This window comes from Setaria italica, chromosome II (assembly GCF_000263155.2).
Source record: "Setaria italica strain Yugu1 chromosome II, Setaria_italica_v2.0, whole genome shotgun sequence".
NCBI lineage: Eukaryota > Viridiplantae > Streptophyta > Magnoliopsida > Poales > Poaceae > Setaria > Setaria italica.
This window is the reverse complement of record NC_028451.1, coordinates 12,026,436-12,040,016: the sequence shown is the minus strand read 5'-3', so window position 1 is coordinate 12,040,016 and position 13,581 is coordinate 12,026,436. Positions and strand designations below refer to the sequence as shown.

The window sequence follows — 13,581 nt, the reverse complement described above, 5'->3', positions numbered from 1 at the left end:
AAAGAAATTTTGAATTGATCAAGAAAAGTAATCTGAATAAATAAAAACAAAAAGGGGGCTGTTTTGAAATGCTCAACCAGGGGAAGTATGCCCCAATGTGCTCATGGAACACACGTTAAAGATGGTCCTGTGAACAGTGGCGGATCAAGGACCCGGGCTACAGGGGCTGCAGCGCGGGTCCAAGGCTAAAAATTAATGGAGATTCAAAAAAAAACTATACACATAATAAATGTGTAAAACATTTGATCTTGTATTAAGTTTGGATCAGTCCCCCTCTTGGCCAATACCTGGATCCGCCCCTGCCTGCGAAATCCCTAAATGGTGCCCTCACGAAGGATGCAAGGCCACTAATGGAATATTTGTTCTAATGAAAGAAACACAGTAAATTAAGCTTCAAGAGAGATGTTGTTTTATCGGGTAAAAAGAAAGAAAACTTGTGTTTTCGAAATTATGTGAAGCCCTATGAATATACTACATTTGGTAAATGTAGGCACACCATACCTATTAGTTGGCAGTAATCGGAACATAAACCATGGAGTATCCTATTTAGGTCTGTTTAAGTTTGCTAATAAATCTGATGAACATGCGAGAACCAAGCATAGCTTGAGTGGGTAGCGAAGGTGGTAACAAACCAGGTTTGACTTTATGGATATATTAATATCAAAGTCTAATGCCTAGTCTTCCATAAATGTTCACATAATAGAGAGGCAAAATCAATTAATTCTAGTATTTTAATCTATGAACTTCCTAACTGTTTAGTGGCCAAATCTTGCAGAACCTTCCAAGCAGCAAAGACGTGTTGCTCCTCTGTGAGTGGCGCTCCTACTACAAATCTCAAGATGAACTTGCCAGAAAGGACCTATTCAGAGAGGGAGGGAGAAAACAGAGCACTATCAGTGGATGCCCATACACACCATTTCGTGAGCAGAAACAGAACTGAAGGATTCCATGGGGACCCACCGTATGAGATATGAAGATCTTCCCGCTTGAGTTAGCAGCATCCATTAGGCCATAGTTTAGTTTGTAACCATTGTCTTGGTCAGAGGCCAGGGGCAGAAGGCGGAAACAAACAAGCGAAAAGGTCCTTGGAGTCACTACCTGAATTATTGCAGTGAATTGGACATATCTCAAGCTATGACGGCTGCCTGAGTTTACTAGTACCGAAAAGAAGTTAGTTGGTTTCTGATTTATTTTACCTCGAATCTTGAATCAGAGATCACAAGTTCTTCAAAATATTTGGCTAACCCTATATGCTTTCTAATATAGCTTTGCAGGTTTTCCACGCCATAAAGCCTCAAGACCATCCATAACTTAAGTGATCTGAAATGGAAGCTCCTATTGGTAAGAGAAATTTATACATTTCATCACAATAATAACTGAAAAAGAACTGTAGGGAGTCAGAAACACTGCATTAAGGATAGGAGGATTCTAGGCATCTCCATATGTTGGGTTAGACAATATTAAATATAATATAGGATTTGACATATTTGGATGCTGCTAGAGGGGATCAAGATTAATAAACAATTTGTAAACAAAATAAAACATCAATCATTTATTTGGAATGGACAAAACTTATTGGTGGGAAATGCTCCACACCGACGCAAAGTATTTGGCAGCCATTGGATGGCCGGCTACATCGTTAGGCACACAGACTGTTAGGCTAGTCCTTTTTCAGGTCATCAATTTGCTGTATAATCATTTTCTGATGATGTATCACCGTGTGTGTGCGCCCGGTATATGGCCCGCGTTGTAAAATGTTGACATTTTTCTTCTTAATACAAAGATACGCAGCTCTCCTGCGTATTCTCGAAAAAATAAAATGCTCCACACAGGAGCAAATTGATTGTCGGGTTCCTCTACTTCTTATAAAGAACATGGTTAAAGGACTTCTAACTATAAAAAAATATAACTTATCAATATTACCATGTATGCTATGATGATATCAATTCAATTAAATGGTAAAGATAGCCACAAAAAAGATCATGTTACTCATCATGTAACCAAATAAATGGAAGCATGGTGGCATTCCAATTCCAGAAACAAGATGAAAATGTTCTGACGTAGTACCGACATAAGAAAGAGTAATAATGCATATGAAAAATGGTAATATTGATTGTCCAGTGGGTTCACCTAAAACGGCGTCCAAGCGGAATTTGCCAGTCTTTGAAATCAAGAACAGAATTTGCTTGGGACGCCTGAAATTGTTAGATTGTTAATAAACATTGGCACCAGGCAAATAATGAATTTATATAAAAATAATATTGACTTCTCACCAAATTCTCTTTTAGAGTAAATAACTTTCACATGGGCGTATTTTTTTTATTAAATTGCAGTGCATCCCTTACTGTTTATGAAATTCAATCATTCTACGCTGTTGAAAATACACACTTCAGTTTGTCCTATAAATTTGACTAAATTGAAAAGAAAATGTTTTTGCATTACCAACATTGTCACTTCAAAAATTGATCTGTTCAAAATGTTTTTTTTTGCATTATCAACATTGTGACTGCAGAAATTGCACCAAATGGTTCTTCACAAGGAAGCAGCACAAGCCTCAGATTTGAAATCAACTGGCCTTGAACTCTGCTAACATATATCCCTTTAGAAAATCACATCAGCTAGCTACGAGGAATCCACATAAGATTTTTGTCTGGAGGAGAGGTGTAAAGACAAGACAGAGGACTAGATGCACAAAAGACTGAACTTCTCAGGTCAGCGTCACGGAGCAGAGCAGCCCGTGTGCATGTAGGCCCTTAGAGAGCGTGACACTTTCTGGCCTATCGTCTGTGTGTTTTGGGCCCTGCTGTAGGACTCTTGCAAATTGGGCCTTCAGCAGATATTGTTATGTGCATAGTGTGTTGACTAATTAGTGCATGTCTAGTAGTGGTGTTGTGGACTAATTGCCTTACTAGCGTTACATCACATTCAACCACAGAGCAGAACTTGTAAATTTCAAGTTACACTAACATTATTTGGATGCATGATCAGCACCATTTTGTTATTCACTATCTAAACCACAAACGATGCAGGAAAAAAATCCACAAAACACTAAGGCCCCGTTTGGATCATTGGAATTGAATTCCATCCTAATAATCATAATTTAGACACAAATTAATTAAGCTAATATAATTGTATGTGGAATATAGTTGTATATTATAGTTGGTGATATGGGAGAGATACTTGTATGCTGCACTTCTACTATAGAGAAGCGAGTCTAAGAGCGTGCTATAAGAATTGAATTCCATCTAATAACCATAATCTATAGAATCAATTTCCATCTCCCACCCCATGAATTTAAGATAGGCTTATATCTAAACTTTGGAAAGTTGTGGAATGCCACATTCCAACATAAATTAGCCTACTCCATTAAATAGATTCCAATTCCTTGGACCCAAACGGGGCCTAACTGATAATGGGACAGAATCTTAACCTTATTCTTGAGATACTCTGGATTCGTAGACAATGATTGTATAAGATAACTTCTGTCCTGTTGTGCATGATACCAACTTCCATGTTAGGAATAGCATATTAGTCATAGTCCTAGAAGCAGAATGAAGAAAAAAAAGACCGCTAAAATAAATTACCTGCAATTTTAAAGTTAGGGGAAAATTAGCCATAATTATTGAGCTCAATGATGCAGCAATTCAAGGAAACACAATATGGTTGTTGGGTTCATCACATGGCCTACCTTCACCCATAGCAAGGAACAATCAAAGTTAGTCAGAAACCATTTATGTGCATTCATATTAAATGAATCCGCTTCTTCAATTCCATTCAAGTGATGTCGGTATTCGGGGCATATGCAGGCACTTCCTGCATAGGCAGCATCAACATGGAGCCACATGTCGTGGGCCTAAAGGAATTGAATAAGTGAGTACAGTATTTGATGAATGTGCATAGCCCATACCAAATAAAATTTGATGTGTTCATTCAACCATAGAAATTGCACAATTTCTGTTCTAAATAAGATAACTAGTGGCAGGGTAGATGCAGACCAAATTTCCAGTGAAACATCCTGGACATTGGATGGTACTGGTTCCCATTAGAGAACTGAGACAATGTCAGACTGTTGCTAAACAAATTCAGACACAAAAATTACTTGAAAATCAGTAAGAATTTCACACTAAAAGATTTAAACACAATTTTATGGAGACATTTTTTTCTTAATAAATGTGAACTAAGTTCAGAATGCATACTGGTACTTGTGCTATTTCGAACAGCATAAATATGCATATACTTATGAGTTCTATCACGGTTTGACAAAAGATAATAAATTTAACAAAATGCCGTTTTGCCAATATTAAAGAAATGGAAATGGAAATATTAGACATACAGATAGATTAAACATGTCAGTTTTATAAGTAAATCTACAAACATCTGTAACTATCATAATTCATAATCCATAAGTTATATCCACCTTGGCTATTTGTCCTAGCTCAGGCAAGGGGTCCACAGCTGATGAAGATGTTGTGCCAACCTGCATTAAGTGTTTTTTTAATTTCTAGAACAGAATGTTGCTTGCATTTGGAGAAAATACAAGGCACGCTTTGCAAGTTACATAATGTAAGCATACTTATTAACCATTTTATAACCTGATATAAAGCACAATGTTGAGTAAATCAGAAGCAAATAGTACATAATGAACCAGAAGACACACTATCATTTATTACACGAGTCATGGATGTGCAATTTTACATGATCAAGTTAAGGACAAAAAAGTAATTCAATACTAACTAGCAAATAGTTAATCTTAACACAGTTTGAATCTATAAATTTCAAGTCTAAAGCTATCACCATATTTTTCATGGGATCTCAATAAAAGCAATCAACTAGAATGATTGTAGCATTACAAATAGGTTAACTTGCGTAGCCTGCACCACGCCAGAAAAAAAGTAATAGCATTTTTTTGCTGATGAAGATGACGGTTGATAATAAAAATTATTCAATATGAGTGACATGACTAATAAGATTAACTGAATTTTCATGTAGTATCTGGTCGTGAATTGTCAGCATAGTAAACCAGCAAGTTTTTCTCGAACGTCTCAATAGTCAAACTCACAAAAAGTATTCAAGTTCTACTCTAGGAAGTGGTGCATGTTACTTACTGTTGCGCAGATGAAAAATGGTATCAAGACAGATGACAAGTCTGTGGAAATGGCCTCAAAAATGGCTTCAGGTGCAACAGCATAATTTTTATTGCAGTCAGCCTTCACCACTCTCACATTCTCTGGGAAAATCCCAGCAATCTATTAGCAGAAGTATGTCAGCTCAAAAAGCAGAAAATAAGTGCAAAACTTGACATGCTTCGTTTGGAGTCCCTTTTTTTAAACACAATGACCACAATGTGTGCAGGACAACATTTAGGTAGTTCATTTTATTCACAAGTACCTGGCATGCCTTCTGCAGAGAAGAATGTGTCTGATCTGATGCATAAACTACTAGTTTTTCAAGAGATGTCTTCCCATGCTTCCTTAAAGTTCTGTCCCGTGCAGCCAAGAGTACAACAAGAACTGCTTCACTGGCAGTACCCTGGATTACACCTCCACCAAGTGCTGCAAAGAGGGAAACAACAAAAGTAACTCTGAATGTCAGACTCCAGCAACATAAATATGCAACCTTATTTGATTCAGAAAATGAATATTGACAAATATTATCAGAAATAACATATAACTATTATTTTTCTTTTGCAAGAAAGAGAGTGTATCTATTAGTTCTCATTTTGCATATGCAAATAAAACATGCTGTATCATCCTAACCCACTTGTGATGAACTGATACATGTCAGTGAAAATGGACTAACTAGCACAAATATGTAAAATTGGGTCTAGATTGTTTTAATAAACTACCAAAAAAATACTAGAGATAGGGACAAGCATGTTCAACTGTGCAAAAATTTGAGTTATATGATAAAGCCCTAGGTGAATAGCTAAATGTGCATCATTCACCAAGTATTGCTCTTTTTTCATTCTTCAGGGAAGAATTGAGTTCTCTCTTGAAATTTTTCATGAACATATAATGTCTCACCTTATCTCTAGTATTTTTTTTAGTTGTTAAACCTGTTAGTCTATTCTCAAAAAATTGCAGCACTTGAACCCATTATCATAAATGACAACCCAAGGATGAATGCAGCATCGAAAGCAATAATAAACACTCAACATGTTAAAAGGGCAAGGATGTAAGATGCATTACAAAAAAAATGAACAATGCTCAAAATAAGGCATAAAGAGAATTCCAAACAAAGGAAAGATAGCAAACATGCTTGTTAATCAAACTTTCACATTTCAAATATTTATTTTCTGGTTTTCTTACATCAAAGCTTTATAGCTGTATGAATAATGATGAAGCTGGGGACACCATACCAATAACCAACTAAAAATTATTATATTAATCCCCTCCTTAACCAAGATAAAGGAAGAAGGATGATATCATTTAATGGTGAGACATATGGTGCAAATTATCAAATATCTACTAGAGCTTTGATCTAAAAGAGCTATGAGCTATTACAGACTTAGAACTGTGTAACAAAATACAGCTCACTGTTAGAGTTGTTTAGCGCCTTATTCAGGCAACAAACGCGTCTCAGCATACAAAGCTCTTCCATTGCTTGCTTGGAGCCTATGCTGATAGGCTTGGTTTGCATTTTATTCTTGGCTTCAAGATAATGCTTGGGGGCATTGCAGTGAGTTGCAAAAATTTGCCTGAAGACAGGGTGCAGTGGCCTTCAGCAGTGAAGAGGATGGGGGCTCTGGTCCTGGGTCTAATTTCAGCGCCGTTAAGTGGACCTTGGCAGTGGGTGATGATAGAGGTACCGCCGCACCATGAATGATGAGAGACATCCCGAAAGTAGTTTATTATGTTACTGGTCTCGTGCTGATTGAGAAAGGGCCTTCATAATTCATAGATAAGTCTGTTAGGGTGGCTTTGCGTCAGTAGAAATAAGATGGGCTTGTTTGAGTTAACTTCAGTTTCTTGAGAGGAGATGCACATTGTTTGGCGTTTGTTGCTGACATGTTTTCTCTATTTTGTTTAATTTGCCGCGCATTCTGACTTCTAAGAGGATGCTTTGGCAGCACCGCCGAACAGAAGCAGATGAGAGAACGTATCACCTCCTGAATCCACATATCAGTTAGGACTATTGTACTTTTGGCACCACTATGTGTGCATGCAGTTGTGTGTGGTCTAACCTAATTGGCACAACACTCGGTGCATTTTTTATTTGAAATGAACCAGGCAGGAGAGCTGCCGAATATATTAATAAAGAAGATGAAGTTCAGACTGGACGAAAATAAGAAAAAGAGAAAAAAATGACGCAGGCACCGACAGGTTGGATTGGATCCTCAACGCATGCCGCACCATGCCATCACACGCAACTCAACTCTACAACACATCGGCCGGTTGGATTGGGACATCAACCGTCGCCGAACTCCACTCCTCACAACACTTCGACGACAGAACCGAAGCCTTACCGCAGCCCGTACCACCATACACATGGTCAAGAAGTCGTGAAACCTTACAGTGAAACCTAGTGTCAACGTAGAACCGAGAAGCAGACAGCACCGCACCGAGAAGGCCACCGCCATGCAGGACCTTCCGTCGTAGTGCCGCTGTAACATCACTCTCCATCTGACAGGATGATAGCACCGAATTCGGACCTCTCGCAGGCTGCCTCGCAATCGCCGCCACGATAACACAACACGCGGGGATCTCACCTCGGACTCCTCTCTCTCGTCACCTCAAAGATACACCGCACACAGGGGCCTTACCACGCCCACCGCAGTACTCCATGCCACGGATCTGTTTCTTTTGTCGCTGTCAGAATGTTGAGTGATATTGCCCTGCTCTCCAAGATCTCCATTGATTAGCCAAGCCGCCACAGTGTGTCAACCTCACCTCGTTGCTTCACCCTCGTACATAGCCTTCTCCGCCGTGTCAGCAAGCCAGAGAAGTCGCTTGCGCCGTCTTCCGATGATGTACCGCACCGGATAGCCCAGCTAGGCTGAGCAACCCGCCGCGATTTGCTGCAAGCCTAGTCGTCCCACGCTATCGTTGCCGCAAGCGCTGTCCTCTGACGCAGTCCCGCACCGCACTGATCACTGCCAGGCAACATCAACCGCCACGGTCCGCTGCAAACAGCCAAATTTGACAACTATGCAATAACCCCTGGCTGCCACCATAACTTCGAACACCTGCACATGGGCTCGGCGACACCCATTCAGCTCACCACGCGGCAGAGTTGCCGCCCTCGGCTATGACCTCCCGTGACAATGGCTTAGCAGTGCCACGAATCAAGTTGGGTCTCTAGAGACGTTGTCCAAGGAAGGTATGACGCCATTGGCGCCGTCTCATCGCTCGTCCAGGATCTGGATAGGATTTTCACCCAAAGAACCCCGTGCAGCAGGGTCATAGCTCCAACATGACGCCCCCAACGGGGAGACAACATCCTAGGACGCCACCGTCATGTCCACCAGCGCGAAGGCCAGTAAGGTCTTTCACCTAGAGCAATACAACCCCTCGTTACACGTACCAGGTTCCGCACTCTTGGGCCATTGCTACAGCAACCCAGCCGAGGCGACATCGCCGCCGCGCCTCCACTCGCCATGCCACCGTACCTCCACCTCCGTTTCTATCGCAGCCCTCCATCACTGCCCACACGTAGCGCCCTCCACCGCCTGCACCTCCTTACCGACACCGCGCGGCCGCTTGCCGTGCTCCTCCCGGCCACCGCACTCCTCCTTGCCACCGCGTGCTCCCCCGGCCGCGCAGCACCCAGCCGCCTCCCTCTCCCGTCACTGCCTCCACAACTCCTCAGCCGAGGAGAAAGGTGGCCCGACGACGCCCACAACACCACCTCGGTGCCACCAGCGCGCCTCTGTGCCAGGCATCCCTGTCGCACCTCCATGGTGTCGCTGACACGCCTTGCGCAGACCACCCTGGCCGCGAGACCACGCTGCCACCGTTGAAGGCACGGGAGGCCACGCAGCCGGCACGTCTCACGTCGAAGGAGCCCAGCTTGGCGATGGCAGGCACGGGTGAGATCGCGTCAGCGGCACCCTTGGTCGCCCCCTCCTCGTCGAGGACCGTAGCTCCTCACGCGCACTGGTCATGCCCGCATAAGGCCGGAAGCCGCCTCCCGCAGCACCACGTCCCCGAGTCACTCCCTCCACCAGCCGCCTTGCCGGACCTCCAGGCCGTCAGGTCACGTCCCCACCAGCCTTCGCACCTCGGGGACGCGCTGCCGAGTGGCTGGCCCCGTCGGGCCTCCGTGCCCCCACTAGACCACCGCCATCCGCCGCAGTTGCACTGCTGACCGAAGCCGCAGCTAGGACTCACGCATCCTTTGCCGTGCCGCTTCCCGCTGAACTGCAGCTAGGCTGCACCCCTACCAGGGCGGAGCTGCCGTCCGTGTCCCCCACCAAGCCACAGCCGCACCGCAACCCCGTCAGACCGCCGGCCACGCGTGTCGCCGAGCTGCTCCCCCACCTTAGCGCTGCTAACCTCCGCGCCGGAGCCCGCTGCGCGCTGATGAGTTGCTGGTGGAGCCGCTCTTTGCAGATCTGCCACCGGGGGCGCCGGATCCGATCCCCTGGACACCGGATCCGCTGGGCCGGGGTCGTCGCCGCCGCCTCCATGGCTGGTGCCGCCTTGTCTTGACCCGAGCAGGAGGTGCCCGGCCAGGCGAGAGAAGCCCCCGCCGCCGCCTTCCTAGAAGGCACCCTGCTCCGGCGGTGGCAAGGTGGAGAGAAGGCTGGGAGGGGGTGGCGGCGGCGGGCATCGGGCGTGCTGCCCGAGTCGCCCAGAGGAGACGACACGGGGGCCTTCACCGCTACGTACCTGGTTTTGGATTTACCAATGGGTATGGGTTGATGCTTCAACACTCGGTGCCTCTTAGGGCCTGTTTGGATTGAGTGTGTTAAAGTTTAACACCCTAGTTTTAACACTTTTTAACACTTTGAGATCCAAACAGATGTGTTAAAACTTAGATGTTAAAGTTTAACACCCCCAAAAACTTTAACACCTCAAGGGGGTGTTAAAACTTGCTAAAGGTGTTAAAAGTGATCCCCTCCCCACTTTATTCCCTGGTTGCCCCTGCTCTCTCCTCCGCTGCCCCTCTTCTCCCTCCCGCGTCGCGTCCTCCCGCCGGCCATCCCCGCTCACAGATCCACGGCGCGGCCTCCAACGAGGCCTCCACCGCCCTCTGCAAGCCGTCCACCCGCCGCCCTCGCGGACCTCCACACGCGGGGGGCCACCACGGCGACGCCCGCAATCGCCCCGAGCGACACCCGCACCGTGGCGGCGAGGTCCGGTGCGGGCACCCGCTCCACCACGGATTCGAGCACGTCGCCGTAGAGGTCCGCGCCGCTCCTACGCGGGCGGCGGGCGGCGGCCTTGTGCGGGTGGCCTCGCACGGGCGGCGAGCAGCGGGTTGTCGCGGGTGAGGTCGCCGGCCTCGATCTGCATGAGCTGGTGGGGGCGGCGGTGGGGGCGGCGGCGGACGAGCAGGCCTCGGCCTCGGCGGCGGTGGGGGCGGCGGCGGACGAGCAGGCCGTGGGGGATTCGCTTGTGGCGGGGGCGGTGGCTGCGTCGCCGGCCGCCTCAGCGGCGGCAACGGCCGGAGGTCTGGGCTCGGCTGCTTCACGAGCACGAGCGGGCGGAGGTCGGGGCTCTGCGGCCGGTGCCGGCCCACCTCCACCATCGTCGGGAGCGGGTCGATGTATATCACGTCGGATGCCGTCGAGCTCGGCGGCGACGACGACCTCTGGTGCCGCGTGCTGCTCCCAACGTCGCTGGCGACCCTCGCGGCCGCGGCGCCGGCGCGCGCTGGCTTCGCGGCGCGGAGGGCGGCGGCACCGCCCCCGCCTCCCCCGTCGGAGCGCCGCCGCCACAGGAGGAAGCACGAATAGAAGGCCACCGCGAGCACGAATAGAAGAAGAGAGAGGAGGAAGGAGGGGGGAGTGGGGGTATAATTGTCATTTCTAACCTAAGATGTTAAAGTTTAGTAGACCATCCAAACACCCCAATGTGTTAAAGTTTAACACCTTATTTGAAGGTGTTAAAGTTTAACACCCTGTTAAACTTTAACACCCCCTTCCCAAACAGGCCCTTAGTTCCTCAATTATTAAATCTTTTTCTTGAAAGCAAGGTATAATTAAATTAGGAGGTGCTACAATATTAAAAGAGACCAAACCAATATGCTCGATCTTGAGATCACCAAATATTTCAAACAGCACACAACGTGCAACAAAATGTTATTGAACAAGACTTACCACTTGACAGGAACTGACTTGGCAGGTTAAGCATTTTTGCAAACCAATCCAAGACAATAACCTCTAGCTCAGTTGCAGCAGGAGAGGTTATCCAACTGAATCCGACAATGTTAAAAGCTGCACTCAGCATCTCTCCAAGGAAGCCAGCAGTGCTACTATTGGAAGGATAATAGGCGAAGTAGTTTGGACTTTGCCAATGTGTAACTCCTGGCACTATCTTCTCTCGTATATCTGTGCAGCATTTACGACAAATCAGAACAGAGGATGCGAAGGATTTTCTACGCTTAGCCTTGGAGTGAATTCTAATGTTACTTGAAAGTGGAACAAAAGAAAACATTACCATCAAAAAGGGCCTCCAACGTATCAGGTTTGCTTGGAGCAGTATCTGGTAGAAGTTCCTTCAGATATCCTGGCTGCAGATAAATAAATTGCTTGGTCAATCACTATCAAAGCAAACTGGGTCGATGATGCTTTATAGAAGAACTGATCTTCCACAAAGAAATAGACACCAAAATTAACAGTTGTTACTATCGAATGTTCCTTCAGAATGTACTGTTACTATAACCTACAAAAAAGTTACCAATGCGTATTCCTTAAAAAAATTATTGTATTTTAAAAACATTGTATTTTAAAAAAATTATTGTATTGGAGTAGTAGATAAGCAGGCCTCATTCAAGTGAGATAGACTAGCATGCAGCTGCGGGCAGTTGATATTCAGACTGCAGGACAGGGACGGCGTGACGTGCCTGGACTTGGCTGAGGACGGGGAAGGTCTCGATGGATTTGTAGTAATCGGCGACGAAATCCACCATCCGGTGGCCGCACTCCCGCAGCTGCTCCGCGTCCATCGGCCGCAGCCACTCGCCGCCGCCGTTGGCTCCTTCATTGCTGCTCCCGCTCCCGTCCCTTGGCAAAACCGAATCAATAATCAAGAAATGGAGAAACAGGAAGAAGGCGAGAGGGAGAGATTCTACATGTGCTGCAGAATTCTACGGCGAGATGGTAGGAACGGACGGGAGGAGGAGGAGGCAGAGAGCGGGAGGCGCGAGGGAGATGGATGGATCTTTGTGGGAGGGTTTTGAGGTTGTTTCGGATGTGGTGCCGATTCGTTTGTAGGATAGCGCCGCCCCGGGAAGGCACAGCACACTACACACGCATCTTGGCATCACGTTCAGGGAAAAATCGTAGCATCTCTTTCTTTTTCCCAAATTTCAGAAGACGTGTTTTAAATAGGACTCGGGTATATAAAGGGATGGGGAAAATTTTGTTTAGCTCATGGTTGGGTTTGAATTGCTACATTTTTTTTAACACTATACCAATAAAAACACTCAAACGCCACGTTGATAGATTAAACTTCACTCATAAAAGGTAATATAAAAAATAACCTATTTTGTGTTAGATTCTTTATTACGGAACCTTTCGAAAAAATAAAAAAAATCAACCTAGTCGGTTCTAAGCAAATTTATTGAATATGCACAGGCTTTGCCTCGATAGCATATTTGTGTATCACAATCCCACATGCAGTAAGTGGATTCCGAGATTTGCAACTATTTAAGTTCGCCCGGCATCACTATAGGAGCTGCTGGATTTGTATGGAGGTCCAAAGCAATTAGGCATAATGTCTCAACCGTTCCCTAAAGGGTGTTCACCGATTTATGTCACCCCTCGTGATTTCTTCCCTATTGCTGATTTGCCACGAGTGAGTTCGAACCTGCCTCTCTCATGTGCATGCGTTGCCTCCTCATCGTCCAGTCCACTAAGCCAGATGCTAAACCTAACTGAGACACTTCATTCTTGTGTTCTCAGTGTAGCATCTGTTTTCAGTTGTTTGTTACAGTTTCTTGTTGGAATGACATGTTACTCTCAGCTTCTCAGGCAATCCAAAACATACCAGTCGGTTTGATCTTGGGCCAACTTATGTTCTGGGCTGGGCTAGGTTTAAGTTTGGGATGGACATAGGCCAGCATGGTCAGATCTAATCTCATCATACTGGGCCCTTGGTTCAGTGTGGTGACGTTGTTATTAGCATTAGCTATGTACTTTCCTAATCTTTTACACGAAGGAGGGTTATCATAAATACTTTTATGCATGTCGATGGATAAATTTTTAATCTTCAATTTTCTTTTCACGAAACATAGTACAAACACAAACACTTGCGTACACGTATGCACACTCACCGCCCATATATAGATTATGAGATTGAACAAAAACATCTTGCTGCCAGATCTAGAAAAGTAAAAGCACACATGCCAAGTCGTGGATCCAAATCCAAGTGATCATATTCCACCATTAAGAACCTTAGCAGCACATTTTATTGG

General features: G+C 45.5%; 1 protein-coding gene across 1 annotated transcript; it reads right to left on the bottom strand.

The window, feature by feature from the left end:
* Positions 1–575: 575 nt before the first annotated feature.
* LOC101770354 (tyrosine decarboxylase 1) lies at positions 576–12,397 on the bottom strand. Its single transcript, XM_004956021.3, has 13 exons — positions 12,238–12,397; positions 12,010–12,169; positions 11,604–11,676; positions 11,264–11,494; positions 5,389–5,552; positions 5,106–5,246; positions 4,418–4,477; positions 3,689–3,853; positions 3,431–3,487; positions 2,131–2,195; positions 1,197–1,320; positions 961–1,098; positions 576–859 (listed from the first exon to the last, which is right to left on the bottom strand). Coding segments are annotated over exons 1-13 (1,503 nt in total). The 5' UTR covers positions 12,240–12,397; the 3' UTR covers positions 576–736.
* Positions 12,398–13,581: the final 1,184 nt, after the last annotated feature.

What these genes read in the sequence shown, in the direction of transcription:
- LOC101770354 (XM_004956021.3), bottom strand. An exon ending in GTTGGAGGCCCTTTTTGATG is followed by an intron (nt 11,495 to 11,603) that starts GTAATGTTTTCT and finishes AATGCTGCACAG; the next exon opens with ATATACGAGAGAAGATAGTG. An exon ending in AGCTAGGACAAATAGCCAAG is followed by an intron (nt 3,854 to 4,417) that starts GTGGATATAACT and finishes CAATTCCTTTAG; the next exon opens with GCCCACGACATGTGGCTCCA.